The sequence below is a fragment of the Meriones unguiculatus genome, chromosome X, assembly GCF_030254825.1.
Source record: "Meriones unguiculatus strain TT.TT164.6M chromosome X, Bangor_MerUng_6.1, whole genome shotgun sequence".
Classification (NCBI taxonomy): Eukaryota; Metazoa; Chordata; class Mammalia; order Rodentia; family Muridae; genus Meriones; species Meriones unguiculatus.
This window is the reverse complement of record NC_083369.1, coordinates 56645160-56667011: the sequence shown is the minus strand read 5'-3', so window position 1 is coordinate 56667011 and position 21852 is coordinate 56645160. Positions and strand designations below refer to the sequence as shown.

At 38.3% G+C, this 21852-nt stretch overlaps 1 protein-coding gene across 4 annotated transcripts in view; it reads right to left on the bottom strand.

Moving 5' to 3' along the window:
* Positions 1 to 21335, bottom strand: part of Cstf2 (cleavage stimulation factor subunit 2) — a 35982-nt gene extending 14647 nt beyond the window's left edge. Inside the window, exons 1-13 of one of the 4 annotated variants that reach the window (XM_060375547.1) lie at positions 21128 to 21330; positions 19904 to 19982; positions 17608 to 17777; positions 16915 to 17051; positions 16301 to 16420; positions 16049 to 16186; positions 11802 to 11925; positions 9644 to 9709; positions 8534 to 8596; positions 5448 to 5507; positions 4631 to 4772; positions 3499 to 3683; positions 3037 to 3314 (exon numbers count right to left, since the gene is read on the bottom strand). In XM_060375547.1, the coding sequence (XP_060231530.1) occupies positions 3037 to 3314; positions 3499 to 3683; positions 4631 to 4772; positions 5448 to 5507; positions 8534 to 8596; positions 9644 to 9709; positions 11802 to 11925; positions 16049 to 16186; positions 16301 to 16420; positions 16915 to 17051; positions 17608 to 17777; positions 19904 to 19982; positions 21128 to 21185 (1620 nt within the window). In that variant the 5' untranslated portion in view covers positions 21186 to 21330. Of the gene's footprint in view, positions 1 to 3036; positions 3315 to 3498; positions 3684 to 4630; positions 4773 to 5447; positions 5508 to 8533; positions 8597 to 9643; positions 9710 to 11801; positions 11926 to 16048; positions 16187 to 16300; positions 16421 to 16914; positions 17052 to 17607; positions 17778 to 19903; positions 19983 to 21127 lie in introns of all 4 variants that reach the window. The other 3 variants (XM_060375549.1, XM_060375550.1, XM_060375551.1) reach the window with 3 other exon arrangements.
* Between the last annotated feature and the right edge of the window lie 517 nt (positions 21336 to 21852).

The window sequence follows — 21852 nt, the reverse complement described above, 5'->3', positions numbered from 1 at the left end:
GGTACTTAGGTCTACCACCATTTGCCTGCTGGCTGGTCAGGAGTTTGTATGTTGGTGCTCCTCTTCCCTGAGCTTGGGGTAATAAATGAAAAGGAGCCCTTACCAGTCCTGGTCTTGTACTCAACAGATGCCTAGCAGGGTAAGAGGGCAATTTAAATCTTGCCCCTCTTGGCTGTTGCAGGAATCACGGCAGCTGTCAGGACTGGGACAAATGGGACATCAGGCATCTGTGAGGCCACCTGTGGACCACCTGTATCCACCTGATCATGCACTGGGTCGTCTTTAAGAGGACTCACCCTTCTCTCTCTCTTACTTGCCCACTTTGCCCAGAGTTGGTCTCTGTGACCCCCTCCCCTAATAAAACCTCCCAAGTGGGACCAGTTGGGTTGTCTGAGTTATGAACCTGCCATATAACTCTGTCACAGAATCCTAACATAACCACCTTTGGATAGTCACTTGAGAATTTACTAATGCTGATTAATAGTAATCTGAGATAAACTACCCAACACTGGCCAGTTGAAGTTTCCAAGAGTTGAAGTTCTAGGCAGACTGGCCACATAGCTTGGTTGGCCTAAGACAGTCCCAAGTTATACTTTTGCTTCAGAGTAAATTGTTAACAGCACGTTCCCTCTCAAATGCATCCTTCTTTGTATGACAAATTATATAACCACTCTAGTAACAACAAGCTTTTTAGCTGTAAGTTTTTAACCATATGGACTGGAGTTAAAATTAAAATCTAATTTAAATTGATTAAATGAAGGACATATTATTAAATAAAAATTATTAAATAAAAAGAATCCCAACAGTCATAAAAAGAATAAAAATGGAGGCTACACTAAAACTATCATATAAGCCAGATGTGGAGGAGCATACCTTAAAGCCCAGTACTCCAGAGACAGAGACAGGCAGATCTCGATGAGTTCAAGGTCATCTCAGTATATATAGCAAATTCTAGGTCAGCCAGGGCAAAATAAAGGGACCCTGTCTAAATCTAAAAAATACCTTTATCTATCACAAGTGAGAGGTATAGAAAAGGAAGTGAGGTTCCTAACATACAGCTTTTATAGATGACTGAATGTATTATTTACATATTTATTTGTAAGTGACTATATTAACTGTTAAAAATGTAAAAAGAATTAATATTAAGTTCTTATTTTCTCTACCTTGTATCTAATTGGCTTTATAGACTTTAATATGATCTATCTCAGTAAATTTCTCAAGGATAATGAAAATGTTTATTGTGCTGTTGTTGATTGAATTATTCCACAATGTCACTTAGGAGAACTAGACTAGGTTGTTTCATCTTCTTTATCTGATGATGTTTCTTATTTATATTCTGTTATTTTGTCAACATACATCTATTTAAAAAGCCAATTGTATCTGTTGATTTTTGTCCATTTTTGATAATGGAAGCATTAATATTTAGACTTATTAAGTACTCTCAGTGAATTTGTCTCTAAATAATTGTGAAATGTCCCTAGTATATTATTTTAAAATCTATTTGAATATTAATATGGCAGCTCCAATTTTGTTAATAAAAATCTCCAATAAATACCTTTTTATATCCTTTCAAAAAAAAGGCAAAAAAAAAAGCAATGAACTCAAGCACTAACAGAGAAAAAAAGAGCAAGATATCCACCATCATTTTAAATGTCTTTTCCCACAGAATGTTGTACTTAAGCACAGTGTATAGTTACTTGATTACCTGTCTCCTCAGCTAATATGTCAAGACTTTGCTATTCACACTACTATATCCCTAGTACTATGCCTGGTATTCAGTAGATGCTCAATAAGTAATTACTGAAAGCATATATAAAAAAAAAAAAAACATGCAATTTGAGGTTATTATTGACCATGGAGGGTACAACAAAAATCAAAGCCCAAAATGAGTTTTTAAAAGTGAAACTTGAAATAACAGAAAATACATTTTTATTCTATATATACCAAGAAAAAAATTCATTTTATCTCAAATTAAAGAAAATCAGGCAAACATCCACGCAAACACACATGCAAATAAAATAAGACAGAGCAGCAAAAAAGTAAAGCAAGCTGTATTTCTTGCTCTGCCATATTTTTAGTCAAGTGAATTTGGCCAAGTAACCTGCCTTTCTGGCCTCCAGCTTTCAAACCTATAAAATAAGAGAACTAGATGCATTCTAGCTTTGGTATTTTCTCTCCCTACCCCTAATACACGGAAAGAAACAGAAATGAATGGAAACAGAAAAAAAATGGAAAAATGAAGACATCAACATATAGAAATGTGGGTGGATGCATATTCCATCGCCCTGCAACCAACTGAAGATGATACACGAGGAGGTAACTACTACAAAGCATCCTATACACACAGCTGAGTGAACAGAGTGGAGGAGACAGAGATGAGACAGATTGCAGTTTCAGAATCATATGCAGATTGCCTTTTTTATGCCGCTGTTCATTTTAATGCTGTGATGACAGTAAATCCACATAGGTTTCTATCACCCTGAGATGATCTAAATCAGCACTTCTCAACCATCCTAATGCTGTGACCCTTTAATATATTCCTCATGTTGTAGTGACACACTCAACCATAAAATTATTTTCATTGTTACTTCAAAATAATTTTGCTACTGTTATAAATTGCGATGTAAATGTCTCATATGCAGCTCCTCAAATGCTGCACCTCAGGATTGCACACTAAAATTACCTGGGGGAGGTATTTCAAATTACCTAAAATCTGCACAAGTGTTTTTTTTGGGGGGGGGTGCTTTTTACGTGATGTTGGTTTGTATCCCCACTGCAGATTATTCCCTGACTTGTACATTTTCAGAGTTTTTTTTTTTTTTAATGAAATAGCCATTAAAATTGTGAACAATCTTGTTCTTTTGGGTTACATATTAGAGGCTAGAATACTCTTCCCCTAGGGGATATGAAAAAATAAAGGGAGAACCTAGTCTTTCCTTTCTAACAAGCAGGTTCAAGTCAGAAGACAATAAAAATCAGGCTCAGTAACCAATTCTCAAATACATTAAGATTTTATGTATATGCTACAAGCATTACCTGTCTGGAACCTTGGGGAACAACAGCCCCCATGTTCATTGGATTGGGACCTTGGATTCCACTAGGCATAGGTCCTCTAGGTCCAGGTACGGGGCCTCTGGTATCCATGGCTCTGGCATCCATGGCACGGGCTTCCATGGCACGGGCCTCCATGGCACGGGCCTCCATAGCACGGGCTTCCATGGCACGTGCTTCCAGTCCTCTGGCATCTAATCCTCTTGCCTCCATAGCTCTGGCTTCCATCCCTCGTGCATCTAATCCTCGGGGATCTCTTCCACCTTGAAAGTTGCAAGAAAACCAGTGTGTAGCTACCAACTTCTGGTCACATCTCCCCTCACTTATGAAACTGTCTTCTAGTTTATCAGATTAGTGGGTAAATCAGAAAGATTCTTGCCAAGACCCACAAGTCCTATATTAGAGCTGAAAACCCACATTTGGCATTGGGATGCAGTTTCCCCTTACCTCTGGCATCCAAGGGTGGACCCCTCTGATCTAGCATAGGCCCTCTTGGTTCTGCCATTAAAGGTCTGGGCTCAGCTAATGGACCTCCCCTCATGTCATGTGGGGGTGGTCCACGGCCTTCATGGCCAGGAACATGGTGAATGGGTGGGCCCTGATGAGGTGGTGGTGGTGGTCCCAGGTAAGGTCTAGAGATGAGAAAAGTGACATATTTTAAAGCAGAGTATATCAACATTAAAATTTCAGTCAGATTAGTTTGTAAACATTCAACAAAGAAGAGAACCAATACAAACGTCAGTAAGTAAATGGTAACAAGAAATTAACATCAGATAGATAAAGGAAAGCTATAGCTTAGAAATTTTTCCATCCTAGAATTTCTTATTTGGCCAGGACATTCAAAGTTAGGGAAGAATTAATGGATATTTATTTATTTGCGGTTTTACTGTGCAGCCTTGACTATCCTTAACTCACTTTTTAGACCAGGCTGGCCTTGAATGCAGGGACTCGCCTGCCTTTGCCTCTCTGAGTGCTGGCTTGGATAGTTCTTATATGTACAATGACTATGTAGTATAGCACTTAGCAATGCAATTTCTGGATTCTGATTTAATGGTTCAAATCTAGGTCTTATCACTGTAATCCAGGTCACTAACATAACCTCTCTATGTCTTTGTTTCTTTACTTGTATAACAGGACTAATAATATTCATTTCTAATTTTGTGGGCTGTGAATTGAACCTAAGGTCCTAGGCATAATAGGCAAGTGCTCTACCACTGTAACACCCCTGCCCTATGGCAGATTTAATGAGATGATCTGAGTTAAGTAATTAGAGAAGAGCCACCAACATCATCAATTATAATTAATAGTACTAATACCGCAAGTTTTCCTTGTTTAGGTATGTATTACTAGAATTTTCAATTTCTGAAAATACAGTAGTCATGTATGGCTCAAAGTTATCTTCTTAACTGTACAATCATGCTTTAGGAAAAGTACTTAGTCTTAGATGGTGGTTACATATACTTCTTTTATTTTTTGAAGAAGGCAAACAGGTCCAACTGTTCCAGAAAAAGTTTTCTTTCAATGTAAGGAAAATCCACAACTTCTCAAGCTGTTTACTTACTTCTATATTAGTACTTACCTAGGCTCTACCTCTCCAGTTACAGACATTAAAGTGCCTCCCCTTGGGTCATTGGGAGCATCTCCTAAGAGACCACGAGGAGTTGGGACATTGGCAGGTAATGCTCCCCGCTGCATAGCTGCTCTGGGATCTTGTATTGGCACTAACAGGGAAACAAACGGGGAGTTACTATTGTGAAATACAGGAAATGAATCTATACCACTGACAATATAATTTAAACACCTTAGAGTGGGTGAAACCTCACCACAGCAGAATCCTCCTACAGCTCAAGAACAGAAGAAGCAGGGTGTAGGCAGAATCTGTGCCTTGTCAGAGGTATGGATGGAATTATGTTTATAAAGAGCAAACTGTAAGTAAGCCGGCAAGGACTAGCACTATGACCTGAAGAAACTTATGTTCCTGATTTTCCTTCTTATCAATCTTAGTTTAAGTACCAGAGTCACAAAAGAGAGGTAAGGTCTTTGCATATGAACACTGTCATGGCTCTGCAAGAACACTTGCTGTCTCCTTACAGACTGTTATTCCATCCAAGCCTCCTGATACCAGTAGGGAAGGAGTAGACCCTCAGACAGATGCCCATATCATCCATGTTCTCTGCCCTGTGTGAAGAGGTCAATCTTAGGCTTGTGGCCTCAAGAGGGAAAAAAAAGAACAACAAAATAATAACAAAAACTAAACAAAATAAAACAAAAACAAACCCCAAATACTACCCTTTTGGGGTTCTGAATGTGAGGATGACTTCAAAGTAGCTCTTTTCCTCTCCAAGTCCCACCCTAAGCACAACAAGCAAAAAGAAACCCACAGATACAATGGGTACCTTGAACTCGCTCAATTGATGCAGGCCCGGCGGGTCCCACAGGCGAGTGCTGTAGGGTTCCTAGGCAAGCGTAAGTTCAAAAGGAGAAATAGCAGACACTTAAAATAGCTTGAACACACATAGAAGTCTACACAGAAGACTGAAGATTTACATGTCAGTAAGAAGTGAAGAGATTGTTAATTTGTCCCAGATTACAAAACTCCCTAAACTATAGTAGGCCTTTCTCTTATCCAAACAGTTCTACTTTAATCAGACATCTTTCTTAAGGGAAAACTATGGGCTGTCTTATTTGGGCAAGAATAACCAGCAATTCTGAATTCTTCTTTCTGTTACTACAGCATTTTCCTTTGTATCCTCCTGTACCATTATTTAAAAATGAAGAAAATAGGGAAAAATATGTTTTCAGAAGCAAAACATGAAATAAATTGCATTGAATGTGACATGCGAGATTTATCACAGAAAGCCATATATGCCTTATTTTAAAGTCAAAAATTTTCTGTCAAAAATATCAACCGGGAGCCACGTGTGGTGCCACTTGCCTTTAATCTCAGCACTCAGGGAGGCACAGAGGCAGGTCAATCACTGAATTTGAGGCTATCCTGGTCTACAAAGCAAGTTCAGGATAGCCAAGTCAATGCATAAAAGCCCCACCACAATATATATATATATATATATATATATATATATATATATATATTCACACACATATATAAACATAAATATACACATATATAAACACATATATATACACACATATGTAATAGCAATATACAGCTGATGAATCTTAAATGAGCAAAGAGGATCACTCTGCAAGAAATAGCTTAAACAGCAATTCTATAACTATAAAAAAACAACAAAGTTTAATGAGTCGACAAGGTAACCAACATTAAAGGAGGTGGGAAAGCAAGAAGTACTATCTCAAACATCTGTCACCATTACAAACACACAAAACAAATAAGGATTCCAGGCAAAGGAAGACAAATCTGGCCATAAATGAAAACATTATTGTTTTCTCTGCTGGGTACTGAAGAAAATTATTTTTTAAAACTCATCTCACTTTGTCTTTGCATCAACAGATCCTTGACTTACTTTCAAAAAGGGAGTCAATTCCTTTTGTTAGTTTTCAGCAGAAAGATGAAATTAAACTACAGTAGGAAGAAAGATGTTTCTTAGATATATGTGTTAAACAGCTTAGGGATTCACTGATTAGACTAATGGCCTGGGAAGAGGGAGCAAGTAATGGAAGCCTAAGCCCTTTCACTACTGCAAAGATACTCTGGAGGATCAGCACAGCACGTACTGACAATAATGGTATGGGGAGTATACAGCAGCACAGAAAAATGGGTTACTGTTGGCATAGTGCTCTTGTGGATTGTGTATAGTTTACCCTTGTTCATCCAATGCTTATTTCTGTATCCCACTATCTGGTTTCAATCCAGACACGGCATTGTGATGTTTATTCTAAGCATCTCCTGTTTCAAGTTTGTGTAAACACGTCACCATTTGTTCTTTGTATTGCCAATAAAAGCCCACTAGCCAATGCTCATCAATACAGAGAACAGGGTTGGACATCCTGGTCAAGTGAGGGGAGGAGAAAAGAAAGGAGTGAAGGAGAGATCTGTGAGGAGAGAACTGGGAAACATCAGAAGAAATGAATCAAACCCATGATATGACTAAAAGCAAGTATAATGTGGGAAATCTGAATGAGAGGAGCTATATTAGCTTAGAGGTTTAGGATGGAGTAATTATTATGCAGCATTGTGCTCTAGGCTAATTAAATATATCCCTGTGGTTATATATATCTCTCCGTGTGGTTATTTGAGTATATAGCTGGTTAGGGAGTGACAACTATTTTACTAAAATATAAATCAATATTAAGTATTAATAATCATTCAACAGGGTACTTTAGAGAGAAGATAACATATTTGGCTAGAAGTTTGTCTTGTTGCCATTCATCTGATGAGACATGTTTAGAAAAATTTCAGTCACCAATCCCTGTATACAAACCATGGGCCTCTTAGTATTCTGCTTTTGAAATGGGTTTTTCTGATAGGAAATCAACCAAGAAGAAAGCTATTAAGCCCTTTTGGTCTGTCCAAAGCAATCTATTTGCAATACAGGAACCTAATAAATAAGAAGAGTATTTTGGAAATTAATTCTGAAATTAACAGTGGCAAGATAGAATGAAGACAAGAGAGCAGATTTTGGATTTAGAGACTTTAATCTAAGTCAAAAGAGAAGAGCACCAGATTCAGGCCACAATATTCAGAAATACGAAACTTAACACTCCTTACTTTCAAAAAGGGAGTCAATTCTTCTACTTCTACTTCTTTACCTGTAAAACCGAGGCACTGCTACCTAAATCAAAGGGTTGTCTATGAAAATGGAAGTGACTGAGCATTTACAATATATATTCTGCTCCCCTTTATTCCATTGTCTCTCATTTTTTAACTGAACTACTGTATTTTCTTTTCCTTCAAACTCCAGTAACATGAGGAAAGAACTCAAAGATTCTAGAAGGGCTGTTGCTGTTACATACAAGGTTTTTGTTTTGTTTTGTTTTTTTGCCACAGCACAGGAGACACTTTACAACTATGATTTACAGACCTCTGCTACCCTCCCAGTTTGCTATGGAATTTACATCTCGTCATCTATAGACCCAGGCATATACTAAATGTTCACTATTAAAATTTCTTACAAAGTCAATAGCTATTCATAGACTGAGTGAGACCATGTCAGTGGAGATGTTAGACTGTCAGGAAACAAAGGACACATCTGCCACATCACCAATTCTTGTAGAGCTAGGCTCTGAGTCCTCTATGGAAAGCCTAGGCCAACAGAAGTTTTAGTGTGGATAGAAACATTCTACATCTCCAATATCCAATGTGGTCTTCATGACCATTTGTGGCTACTGAGCACTTGGTTATTATATCCAGGATATCAGTGTTAGGCTTTTATAATTAATTTGAACTTAATTTTAATTAACTTAATCTTTAAACTGCCACTGGAAGTTAATGGCTGACATATTAGTATGGATATGAAATGTTTCCATGTCTAGTTTATATTCTTCAGATATTAATATTTACCTTGTCCTCGTTCCATGGGCACTGGTCCACCTCCTTGAATTCCAACTTGGGGTTGCATGACTCCTAGAAAATAAAGGGCAGGTAGAAAACATAAATTGTTCCTATAGAAAAAAAACCAACACTGAGTTTATAAATGTCATCATTTTTTTTCCCACAAGGAGAAACTTATGATGGAAGCTGATAATTACCATTCAACAATGTAGTGAGACAAAAGATGAAGTTTGTCAGTTATATCACACATCAGTGACAAGTGAGTTCAGGAGTACTCATTTCCTCAATTACCAAAATTATGGCAAAAAGCACTTTAATAAAAGAAAACAATGCCTCTTACCCATAAGCCTCCTCTCATGGGAGGCAGTATCAATCTTAGGGTATTTTTCTAAATGTGTGGGTATATTATTTGGTTATGACAAAGCCTTTGGGGGCATAAAGCTAGTGCCAGGGATACTAGGTGGATTACAAAGTATGATACAATCCCACAAAAATCAAGGCTTATCTTGTGTCTAATAAAACTTTCAAATGCCTCACTGAACCTTCATACAAAGAAAATGCTGTTTGTTGTCATCTCAACCTAGAATCTGAGTCTGTTTTATTTGTAAACACAAGAGTTATATGCACTGTTTTAGTATATAGTCACTGACTTTTCCAGAAATGCAATTACTGAGCAAATTATGGAGACTAAAATTTGTTTTAAGAATTTTAGTAGGATTTTTACTATTTAGAAAAACCACATCAATAGCCCTTGTGGCGTCTGAATTACCAAAGCAAACCACTATATCTGTCTACATTTTTAGTTTTTATGTTCACGGGATAGATGTAAACACCTATTACATTTTGTTTTCTAACTGTCCATGGACATTTACATATTAATTTTTTAATATTTAAGTTAATTTTCTTTTACGTTTCATTTGTTACAGTTAGGGCATTATATTAATTTTTGAAGTCATATTTCAAAGGTTGTATCATCTGTGCACTGTATTTCAGAACAATAAAGGCACTGTACAATATCTGTTACAAAAAGGGGATACTGGACTTAACAGAGTTGAGAACCTATGCTCTACACTAACCAGATGGGGTATGATGACTACTATATAAAGAATAATCACGCACCAGAAATCCTTGTCTGGTCCCTTCCACATAGCAATAATTCTCTTTTCCTCAAAGGAGCAAGATATGCTGTTGAGTGGGGACAAAAGGCAAGCTGATTTGTTTGCAGTTCATTAATACTTCCTTAAAATAGAAAGTACACATCACATTGTCCCTATTTCTTTGAACATGCTAAGCACTAAAAAAGTTATGAATTAAGTACCCAAAGAACTGGGCACTAACCCAGCTCTAAGTAACTGTAATTCTAACTCAATAAAAACACTACATTCCAGGCTTCCTTATTTGTAAACTGAACAAGTTGCTCCAAATGTCCTTATAAAGTGGTCACCAGCAAGACAAGCCATATCAGAATCAACAAAATAAAAAAATGCAAAAACTGAAAAACTGTGGGTTCTGCACCTCAGACTAATTAAATTATAGTTTGGCAGCAGGGAATATCAATCTGTATTTCATAGGCCCTTGAGGTGATTTTAACACACATTAAAGTCTGAAAATCACTAGTCTAAATGATTTTAAAGCTTCCTTCCAGCCACAGCATTGTATTCCATTGACTCTAGACCAATCACCAACACAATACAAAGATTTAGGATCTGAGGAAGAGATAGCATTCGAAGGCATTATGAGCATAATTTTCCACATAAAGAAATCATCACATAACACCTTTTTTATTTGTGTAGGCTAAATCCCCAGTGGTGGAACTGGTGGTCAAAATACATAAATCTTTCATATTATAATACTCTGTTCAAAGGTTGAAAACCTCCCTATTTCTACCAGTAATGTATGAGTACAAATTTCTTTACAAATACTGTCTTCTTAATTGAAACTTGGCACTGAGTTAAGTGCAACCCCCAAGCTATAAATGAGGCTGTTTTGTTGGTGACCTGGCTTTGCTCTTCTATGAACCTCTTAAGTTTCTTCTTGTATTTTTCTGTAGGTTGTTTTCCCTTTTACCAGTTTTCAAAGAGCTCTGTAGGACAGCTCAAATTTTCCATGAAGTTTTAATGAATTCATAACTATAAATACTATAAACTCCAAAACATCCTTGAAAGTTATTTAAATTATTTAAATTTCATGAATATACTCAGTTTTTGTCTTTTGGTTCTCTTTTCTGGGGAAAGTTATTTTGATAGCATATTTTTTTTTATTCGGTGGTAGGGACTGAACATGGGGCTTTGCTACACCCCAATATGCATTAATTCCCTCTTTGTGGTCTTTGTAGTTTATTATTTTTCTAATTATTTAGAACTAGTATGTAATTACTCTATTTTTTAGTAATATGGGTATTTAAGAATATTCATTTTCCTTTAGGCACTACCTTTACCTTTTACTATTTCTCATACTTGTTTATATGAAATATATATATAACTTTTTGTTTTAACCTACACCATTTATAAAGTTTTAAATAGCTCTTTAAATAACTATAGTATGTTTCTTAATTTTCCAAGTTCAGACTTCTTCCTACTCACCTTTTAATTATTAATTTCTACTTTTACTGGTTTAAAATCAAATAATGTAATCTGCAAAAACTCTATCGCCTCAAATTTGTTAAATTTAACTCATGGCAAAGTATGTGGTCTTACTTTTTTTAAGGGTTCTATGGTCATTTGGAGTAGGGGACTCTATTTTGCAGACAAAAGATGTAAAGTTATCTTTAAATATTAAGAGGAGCTTATGGATTCTATTAATTATCCCTTGAATATGCACAGCTATTTTTTATTCACTATGGCAAGGTTACTCAACATGTCCAGTGAAGATACTGATTAATAGCCTATATATCAGCATTTCATGACAATGTATGTACAGAAATGGAGAACAGATATTTAGAAATTAATATGGCAGTTTGCCAATGGTGTGACATCCAAGTGTGTGACCAGAACATTGGCGGCATCATAAGTCTCTAATCCCAGCACTTGGGCATCTGAAATAGGGGGATTGCAAGTTTCAGGCTAGCCCCAACTACGGAGCATGATCTTTTCTTAACAATACAAAACAAAGAAGAAATCATCTAGTTTCCTCAGCCTAGAATACATGTTACAGTTATACATTTATTTTATCTCAAGATCCTATTGTCACACATAATTGGCTACATTTAAGCAGTTTCTACTATAAAACCTCAACAAAGTAAAAAAAAAAAAATGGTAAAGACTCTACTACAAGTTACCTGCAGGGGCTAAGGAAGCAGGGCCAGGTCCTGCTACAGCAGCTCCCATTTGCACTGGGGCTGGAACTCCACCTGGCATAGAAGCTTGCATCAGAGGAGGTGCGCCATTGACATGCATTCCACCCTGAAGAATTAAAAAACAAGTATGAGCACATTTCTGTAGAAACTCAAAATATTTCGTTGATGGCCTTAAGTTTTTCTTAAAATTGGTAGTTCCAGTAGTCTGCCAAACATCCTTTTTCTATGACATGTCTTCTATAACATTAGTTTTATCACACGTTCCACAGAAGAAAACCTTAGTACATAACCTAAGTCCGGTTATGTGAATCCGGTTAAGATGGAGTATGCCTAATGTAGTGACAGACAAGTGCGTTTTCTCCACATGTCAAGGCAGCAAATAACTCGTTCACTGATAGGTGCCTAAGAGTAAGAGTGTTTTTGTTGTTTGTTTTTGTTTTGTTTTTTTTTTTTTAAATGCCTTATACTCAAGATAAAAAAGGGACTGAGACTTCAAAAATTTCTTGCTGGTACTCTTACACTTTTAAGATGAAAAGAATTTTCATTTGTTCAAGTTTTAATAACTTATTCTTGGGGGTGTTTCTTTTCTTTTTTCTTCTTTTTTGTTAAACTGCCTGAGAGAAATGGAATGCAATCTTTTCATGGGGCATTTCCTAGAGAAATACACGTCTTTAAAATGTAAAGAAAAGTTTCAAAACAGATAAATACACGAGCACCAAAAAGAAAGTTGAGTCTGAGTTCTTTTGTTTTTTTAAATGCCTTATCCTCAAGATAAAAAAGGGACTGAGACTTCAAAAATTTCTTGCTGGTACTCTTACACTTTTAAGATGAAAAGAATTTTCATTTGTTCAAGTTTTAATAACTTGTTCTTGGGGGTGTTTCTTTTCTTTTTTCTTCTTTTTTGTTAAACTGCCTGAGAGAAATGGAATGCAATCTTTTCATGGGGCATTTCCTAGAGAAATACACGTCTTTAAAATGTAAAGAAAAGTTTCAAAACAGATAAATACACGAGCACCAAAAAGAAAGTTGAGTCTGAGTTCAGTAGTCCCCTCTCTTTCTACATGTTTGCAGTCTGTGTAGAGTGACATTTTAGTAATAAAGAAATGAGGATGGAGATTCAGAGTGGAAATGCTGCTCATATCTAGTGTTTCTTGACCCAACAGCAGTGGTTTGCCTGTTGCATAAGGTCCAAAACAGCATGAATCTAAATAGAGCATTACTGGCTCACATTTTCATGACTAAACTAACCATTACGAGTGGTGATAGTAGAGTGGTAGAGTGAAATGTATTAGCACCTTGTTTTCTGCAGACATACATTTCAGGACTTCCAGTGTATGCTTGAAGCCTTTGATATTTTTTAACTTGTGTGTATATATCACTATTCCCCTTCAAGGTTCAACTTACAGGTTTATAACAACAAAAACTAAAAATATAACAACAAGCACAGCAATACATTGCAAAATATTTTGTATGAATATTTTAAAAAAATCATACATGTTCACTGTATTTGAAACTAAAAAAGAGAAAAGTACACAGGGAGGTGGTTAAAACAGGTTGATATTAGACTACTTTCAGACCCCAGGTTTGCCACTTACCATTCTTTTAGAACAGTTGAATTTTCAGTCTTAGTTAATTTTCCATTTCTGCAAAATACTTGTTTAGGACAGGGTATGGTAAACTATTGCTCATTGGCTAAAGTCCTCTTTTCTTTTTGTTTGTTTTCTTTGTAGCTCTGGCTGTCCTGGAACTTTCTATATAGACCAGGCTGGCTTCAAACTCAGAAATCCAGACTCTTCTGCCTCTCAAGTGCTAGGATTAAGGGCGTGCACCACCAAATTGGTTAAACTCATCACCAGTTAATTTTTTTTTCAGGCTGGGCATAGTGGCACATGCATTCAGGAGGCAGACAGGTGGATCTCAGAGTTAAAAGGAAAGCCTGGTCTACACATTGAGTTCCAGTACAGCCAGAGCTACATACTGAGACCCTATCTATAACTTTTCCCCTAACTTGGGTTCATATGTACACTCCAGTGGGAATGTTGTTTAAGTTCCCTTTTTCTACTATGTGGCACTTGGGGATTGAACTCAGATTATCAGATGTGGCAACAAGTACCTGTATCTACCGAGCCATCTTGTTAGCCATCCATCCATCTATTCATTGCATGAGCATATACTAATGGCACACTTGAAGACAATTTGCAGGAAGACACCCTCTCCTTCCACAATGTGGGTCCCACGGATTGAACTCAGGTTGTCAGGCTTGATCGCAAACAACTTTAATTTCTGAAGGTTCTAGTCTTTTGTTTGTTTCATGAGGCAGGGTCTAATAACCCAGACTGGTTTCAATTTTGCTAGGTGGCTATGGATGACCTTGAACTCTCAATCTGCCCACACTTACCTTCTAAGTGCAGAGGATTATAGGTATGCTCCACCATGCCTGTTTCTATCAGTGGCTTTAAAATAAGGCTTTACTGGGATTCAATCACATTTTACACGTTGCAGAGATCATTAGAGCTTGTAAAAACAAATATATTTACTATCTTTGTTCCTGAAGAAGATGCTTACTAATCCTTGCCCTATACCATCATTGGATTCATCCACATTATTTATGTTTCCCCATCTGGTAGCTTACTTTAGCTTATATTTATTTATCTTACTTTAAGGTTGAATGTGTTATTTTCAGTTTTGTGAACTGTCCACTACTCATTTTGGTTTTTGTTTGTTTACTAAGTTATAGGCTTTCTTGCTTCTGAAAAAAATACATACACATACACACATATATACAGATGTCTCTACACAGATATATCTATCTATCTAGATATATATCTTTATATCTAGATATATCTATAAATAGATATATCTACATCTATATAGATAGATATATCTACCTATGTATATGTCTATATCTATAAATATATATATCTACATATATATATATATAAAACACAATCTCCTATGTGTTTTTTTTTTCAGTTACACCATATATTTTTTTCTACTTAAATTACTGATTATTCAAAGATTTTTTTTTTTTCTTTGAGACAGGGTTGAATGTTCTCTTTGTAGCTTTGGCTGTCCTGGACTCACTTTATAGACCAGGCTGGCCTCAACCTCTGAGTTCTACCTGCCTTTGCCTCCGTGAGTATTAGGATCAAAGGCATGCACCACCACTCCTGGCTGAATTCTTACACATGTTTAAAGTATTTATCTTTGGGCTAGAGAGGTAGTTCAAAGTTTATAAACACTTGCTTCTCTTGCAAAAGACTTAGGTTCACTTTCCAGTACCCACACAGAAGCTCAAAATGGTCTATATAACTCAAATTCCAGGAAATCTGACATCCTCTTCTGGCCTCCTCAGAAACTACTTACCCACAATGTACTTAAACACGTCTAAAAACAGATATACATAAAACAAAATAAATCTTTAAAACGTAGTTATCTTTATATATTGTACTATTGTTACATTTCATTTAACAGTTTAAGAATTTATGCTGATATCTATAGCCACATGGAAAATGTTTCCATATTTAGTTTTACTTTCTGTATGGTAGTATATTTTTACATTATCTGTGTTGATATCACCTATTCTTGCCTACCTTAATGTACTGCGTCAGGTTTCTTAGACATTCCTATTGATATATGCCGTTTACATAACAGTTTTAAGTTTTCCATTGAATAGGTAACCAAATTTTCTCCACTTTTCATTAATGAATATTTCATATTTCCAATAGTTGTACTGTTATTATCATATGGCAATATACATCTTTGATCACGACCGAGTACTCTTTATTTAAAATTAGCCTTCTGCACATTTCAACCTTTAGATGTGTCAGTTTTATGCCTGCAGGGTTACAGTCATGTCTTTGAACATGAGCTTTTTCCTTTGTTGTTGCTGAGAATGGAGACAGTAAGAGTGCTTACCTCCTTTTGTTGCTATGAGGATTAAATAGCATAGGATATTGAAGTGATAACCATAGTGGCAGACAACACACACATAAAAAAATAGCTCATTAGAAAAATGCTTACAGGGGGATCACTTTGTTTTATTAACTTGGAACGGAATCTAAATTCTTTCAGGTGGCATGTGTTCTGCAATCTGGAAATTGCTTTTATGCCTGAAAAATTTTAATTACCATCTCTGATTCCTGTTGTTTCTTCTCTCAATAGTCTCCTGGAAAGAAAATAACATTTTAAGACAGATTTTAAAAAAGTGTTGTAGAATACTACCCTACCAAAGATTGTGCCTGAGGGGCTTGAGGATTCTGCTGGTTCATTGAAACACTGGGTCCTGAGCCAGGACCAGCAACATGGACTGGCTGAGGGTTGCCTGAAATCAGCGTTGGGATATTTGTCTGGCGATGCAGAATTTTCTAAAAAGTGAAAAGATATATCTATGAGCTGTCTGTTTAACAAGACAATCAGGCAGTTCCTATCCCAGTCAAAGATTACCCTGCTAGTTCTACATAAGAACCGGAAACACTCACCAGGGCAATCTCAGGATCCACAATTCTCATCACTACCTGTGCTTGCAGCAAAGCATAAGCCAGCTGTGGATTCTGGAGCAACATGTTTCGTGCTTCCTGGGGACTATTCTGAACACAGAGCTGAGAAGATAAGAAAATTCACCTTTAGGTTTGATACTAAGAATCTCATAGTGATTTGAACCATCCTCATCCCCTCTGATTTACTACTGCCTTTCATTCTGAGACAATGTCTCATGTATCCCATTCTGGGTTTGAACTCACTGTGACCCTTATGCTTCAGCATCCCAAGTGGTGGGACTATAGGTATACAACACCAGGCTGGTGATCTAGCACTGATTTTGACACTAAACACAAAATTCTGGCTATGGCAGGCAAGAAGAAAAGGGATTTACTATAATATCACTTATCACTATAATATAACATCTACAGGGGACGCAGAAACATAGCTGGATTGTTTGGGCAGGTCTGTTTGTATATAAAAATGCCTCTGTGTACAAAATGTGGAAGAAATAGTGTCTAGAGATTCAACTATTTAAGCTCAGGGAATTATGTCTACTAGGTCCTTGAAAATCTGTTGTAAACTATTTTGTTTATAATTTAAAGCCTCCTCCCACCTTCATTTGTTTCATCAGCTCAAACATCTGTTCTGGTGGAAGACTGGCAACTGCTTTGCTAATGGATTCAGGGGCATCCTCAGGGCTGATGGTCTCTCCATAAGGGGACTCTATGACAGGTGCACCAGTGCCAAGGCCTGATTAGGAAGAAAGCACAAGAAAGTCAGAAAGGCAAAACAACAACCTAAGTCATTTCAAGCATCTATTTCCCAGGGCCGCTGTAATCACTAAGCAGTAACTTGAAACTCTCTGGGGCTGAGACCAAAGCCACCTGAGAATCTCATTTCTGTGAAGGAAAAGTGAGTCTGTCTTCCTTTCTTGGAGGAAAGCTAGAGCAGTGAAATGTCATGACTGACATTTATAAGAAAAACACTGAAACAGACAAAGACGTTAATTTCAACAGAGAATCTGTAGAAATGCCTAGTACCCCAACCAGTTTCTAATCCGGCAACACAGAGAAGTAATGGATGGCTTGGTGGACCTTCTCTTAAACTGAAAACTACTCACAAACAGAAGGATTTCTAAAACTAAGTTTCTTAAACACAGACATGCCTCCCTCAGGAACCTCAGGTCCTAAGAAGCTATTCATTCAGCTAGCCACCTCAGCATCTTCTAAAACATAATCTCAAATGAAAACTTCCATTCTTTCATCTTCACTAACTTGTAAGACATAGGGCTTGAATTCATACTCACTCTTCAGTTCTTCTTTGTTTTTTTCACTGGCAGCATTATCCACTCGAAGTGCTCTCCCACTGAATTCACGCCCGTTCAGGTTCCGCATAGCACTAAGTGCTGTCTCTTGGTCTTGGTATTCGCAGAAGCCATAACCCTTTGGTTTTCCTGTCTCCCTATCATATACCAATCTGACGAACAAAATCAAGGATCAGGAACAAATGTTAAACACACACACACACACACACACACACACACACTTCCTGTTAACACTGCCATGTTCTAACTTAGTCCACAGTAAGATAGATATCCTTCTAACTCTGACTGCCTTCTTGGTACTGAGACATTTTAATTATTTAATTAAGTCATTTTACATCCAGATCAACTCACCCTCCCTCCCTCTTCCCCCATACCTCCTCCCTTATTCCTCAGAAAAGGGAAGGGCCCCCATCCCAGTTCATCAAATTGCATCAGGACTGAATGTGTCCTCTTCCTGACACCTGGCAAGGCAGCCCCTAGCAGCCCCAGGCAACAGGGTCCATGTCAGAGATAGCCCCCTTCTCCTTACTAGGGTACCCATATCAAGGCCGAGCTGAGCATCAGCTACAACTCTGTAGGGGGCCTAGGTCCAGTCTATGCTTGGTTGGTGCTTCAGTCTCCACAAGCCCCTTTGGGCCTTTGTTAGTTGGATCTGTTGGTCTTCTGACTCAAGACAGGGTAAGTTTCTGGAAGGATATGGGGGTGACTTTAGTTGAGACTCCTAGTAGCAGGGGTCGTGGAGACTGAAGGGGACAACCTCTAACTAGAAAAAAACTCCTATTGGAGGGAGAGGACACTAACTCACCCACAAAATCTTCAACCAAAATTTACACTGCCTACAAGACATACAGGGATAAAGATAGGGCAGAGATTGAGGGAATGTCCAAACAATGCCTGTCCCAACCTGATACCCACCCGATGGGTGAGAGCCAACCTGATACTATTAATGGTATTTTGCTATGGTCATGGACAAGAGCCTAGCATAGCTGTCCTCTGAGAGGCTCCTCTGGATGGAAACAGATGCTAAGACTCATAGCCAAACAGTGGGAGAAGCATAGGGAGTTGTGAAATATTTTTTTTAATTTTTCTTTATTAATTACACTTTACTCACTTTGTATCCCCCTCCCCCGTGGTTACCTCCCTCTTCCCATCCCAATCCCTCCCTTCCTCCACCTTCTGCCTGCATGCCCCTCCCCAAGTCCACTGATAGGGGAGGACTTCTTTTCTTTCCTTCTGATCCTAGTTTGTTAGGTCTCATCAGGAGTGGCTGCATTGTCTTCTTCTGTGGCCTGGTAAGGCTGCTTTCCCCTCAGGGGGAGGAAATCAAAGAGCAGGCCAATCAGTTCATGTCAGAGACAATCCCTGTTCCTATTACAATGGAACCCACTTGGATACTGAACTGCCATGGGCTACATCTGTGCAGGGGTCTTAGGTTATCTCCATGCATAGTCCTTGGTTGGAATAGCAGTCTCAGGAAAGAACCCTGTGCTCAGATTTTTTTTTGGTTCTGTTGCTCTCCTTATGGAGTTCCTGTACTCTCCAGATATTACTATTTCCCACTTCTTTCCTAACATTCCCTGCACTCAGCAATAAAAAACAAGGAAATCATGAAATTTGCAGGTAAATGGTGGGATCTGGAAAAGATCATCCTGAGCGAGCTATCTCAGAAGCAGAAAGATGCTCACGGTATATACTCACTCATATAGACATATAATATAAGATAAACCTACTAAAATCTGTACACCTAAAGAAACTAATCAAGAGGGAGGACTCTTGCTGAAATGCTCAATTCCTATCCAGAAAGGCAAAGAGGCTGGGCATCAGAAGAAGGAGAAAAGGGAACAAGTCAGGAGCCTGACACAGAGGACCTCTGAAAGGCTCTGCCCTGCAGACTATCAATGTAGATACTGAGACTTATGGGCAACCTTTGGGCAGAGTGAAATATTTTTAAATTTATTATTATTATTATTTATTATAATTTATTCACTTTGTGTCCTGGCTGTAGCCCCCTTCCTCATCTCCTTTCTGTCCCAACCTCCCTCTCTCTTCCCCCATTATGTCCCTCCTCTAGTCCACTGATAGGGAAGGTCCTCCTCCCCTACTATCTGACTCTAGTCAATCAGGTCTCATCAGGACTGAATCCTCTTTCTCTGTGGCCTAGTTTTTAATGGAAGAAATCTTTTGGGTAGGAGTAAATATGAATTATAGAGCAAGCATATTTATCTCAAAATCTGTGATTTTTAAGAATCTCACAGGGAAGATTCTTGAAAGATCTCACCTGAAACTAACAACAGGCCCAACCTCAGAGAAGATGTCCTTCAGTTGTTCTTCAGTAGCTTCGTAAGGAATGTTTCCCACTAAGGAATACATAACATGTTACAATTCTGGGACAGCAACAGAACTTTTCAGTGAGAAAGTAAACAGTAGGCTTTCTATTTGTATAAATATAGATGTAACAACTGACTGAACTCATTGTTCTCCAAAATCTGGGCTTCTACTCTATCTTTTCAGGCCTCATAACAAGGGAAATGAGCCAGAGACTAAATAAAAAATGGTGTTTTTCAAACAGTTCTCATATTGATGACAAATAAAAAGCTTTTCCTTAACTATGATGAAAATAAATGTTTAAGAACTGGTGTTTATCCAAAGCCCTGTTAAGTCTTACCAGTGACTACTAAAAATAAAAATTTTAAGAAGGGGGTTAGGAGGAGGTTTCATGTTTTAATTTCCATGTATACACACTCATGGAGGAATAGCCATGAATATAGCAAAAAAGTGTTTAAAAATTATTCTGAACTGCTTTGTCATGTCTCTTTTAAACAGTGCTTCTTTCTTGTTATTTTTGTCTTAAGGAAGAGCCTTGGTGTGTAGCTTAGGCTGGCTTTGAATTCGAGGCAACTTTATCAACCCAAAACGTGCTTTAAAAGCAATACACATAGAAATAACACATTTAAATCCTAAGAAATGCTTAGTTTTGTTCATCTGAAATTTCCTTGAGCGTTACTCATTCATTCACTCACTCGTTCATTCACTCACAACCCACCTCAAGATGCCAGGTGGCTGCTACCAGTATGGTTGGATGCAACATTATAAGTAAAAAGCAAGCGATATTACACGTTTATGAGAGGGCGGGAAGTGGATATGGGGATCGATGGCTTCAGAATAAAATCTGTATTTTGGGCTAGGAGAAGCAGCACGGAAAAGGGAAGCTCTGTTTCCACACACCTTTTCTCTTAAAAAAAAATAACTGAGAATCATGAAGGGGATAACGCAAAAAGACAAACGCTAGAATCTAGCTCCTTGAACCTTTCTACAGCAAACCTCCGATACCTAGGGGCCGAAGGGGGTGGGGTGAGAGGGAGCATCTGTCCGCCCACGAGTACAGCAATCCGCCGCGTCAAAGGACAGCAGCTAAACCGCATGCACGCCCGGACACCCGGTCCAGATGGGGACCGCAGGGAATGTCCCTCCCTTACTGGAGGCACCACCGAAATCCTCTCACCGAACACAGAACGCAGAGAACGATCCACCGCTGGGTCTCTAACAGGCAAACCCGCCATGGCTCACCCCGAGTGGCTTCCGGTGCGCCAAATACACTTCCGTGGGAGACCGAGGACAGGACCCAGTGCGCCTCCGTCCGGTAGGAGCTGGAAGCACCTGGGCTGAGCTGTTGTGGATCCCCGTCCAGGCTTCACCTCCTCAGTTCCCGCTGAGCGTTTTGCTAAGGGGAGGAGTAGCAGTCTGTGGGAGGGGCGAAAAGGCCCGAGAAAGGCTACGTCATAGGCATGGCGCGGGGCGGGACTATGTTAATGACAAGTCTTTAAGCTTGCAGACTCCTTTTTCCAGTCACTTTTTCTGGCGCCCACCAAAGCATTTCTTTCTTTTTTATAAATTGATTTATTATTTATTACAATTTATTCACTTTGTACCCCGCCTGTAGCCCCCTCCCTCATCTCATCTCCTCCTAGTCACGTCCTGCCTCCCTTTCCTCCCCCTATGTCACGCCTCTAGCCCACTGATAGGGGAGGTCCTCCTCCCTACCATCTGATCCTAGCCTATTAAGCTGTCTGCATCCTCTTCCTCTATGGCCTGGCAAAGTTCCACCCCCCCCCCCCACACACACCGGGGGAAGGTGATCAAAGAGCCGGCCACTGACTCCTTGACAACCCTTGTTGCTTTTACTAGGGAATGTTATTGTAGAAGAAGGAGATAGAAAGGCCTGTGGGG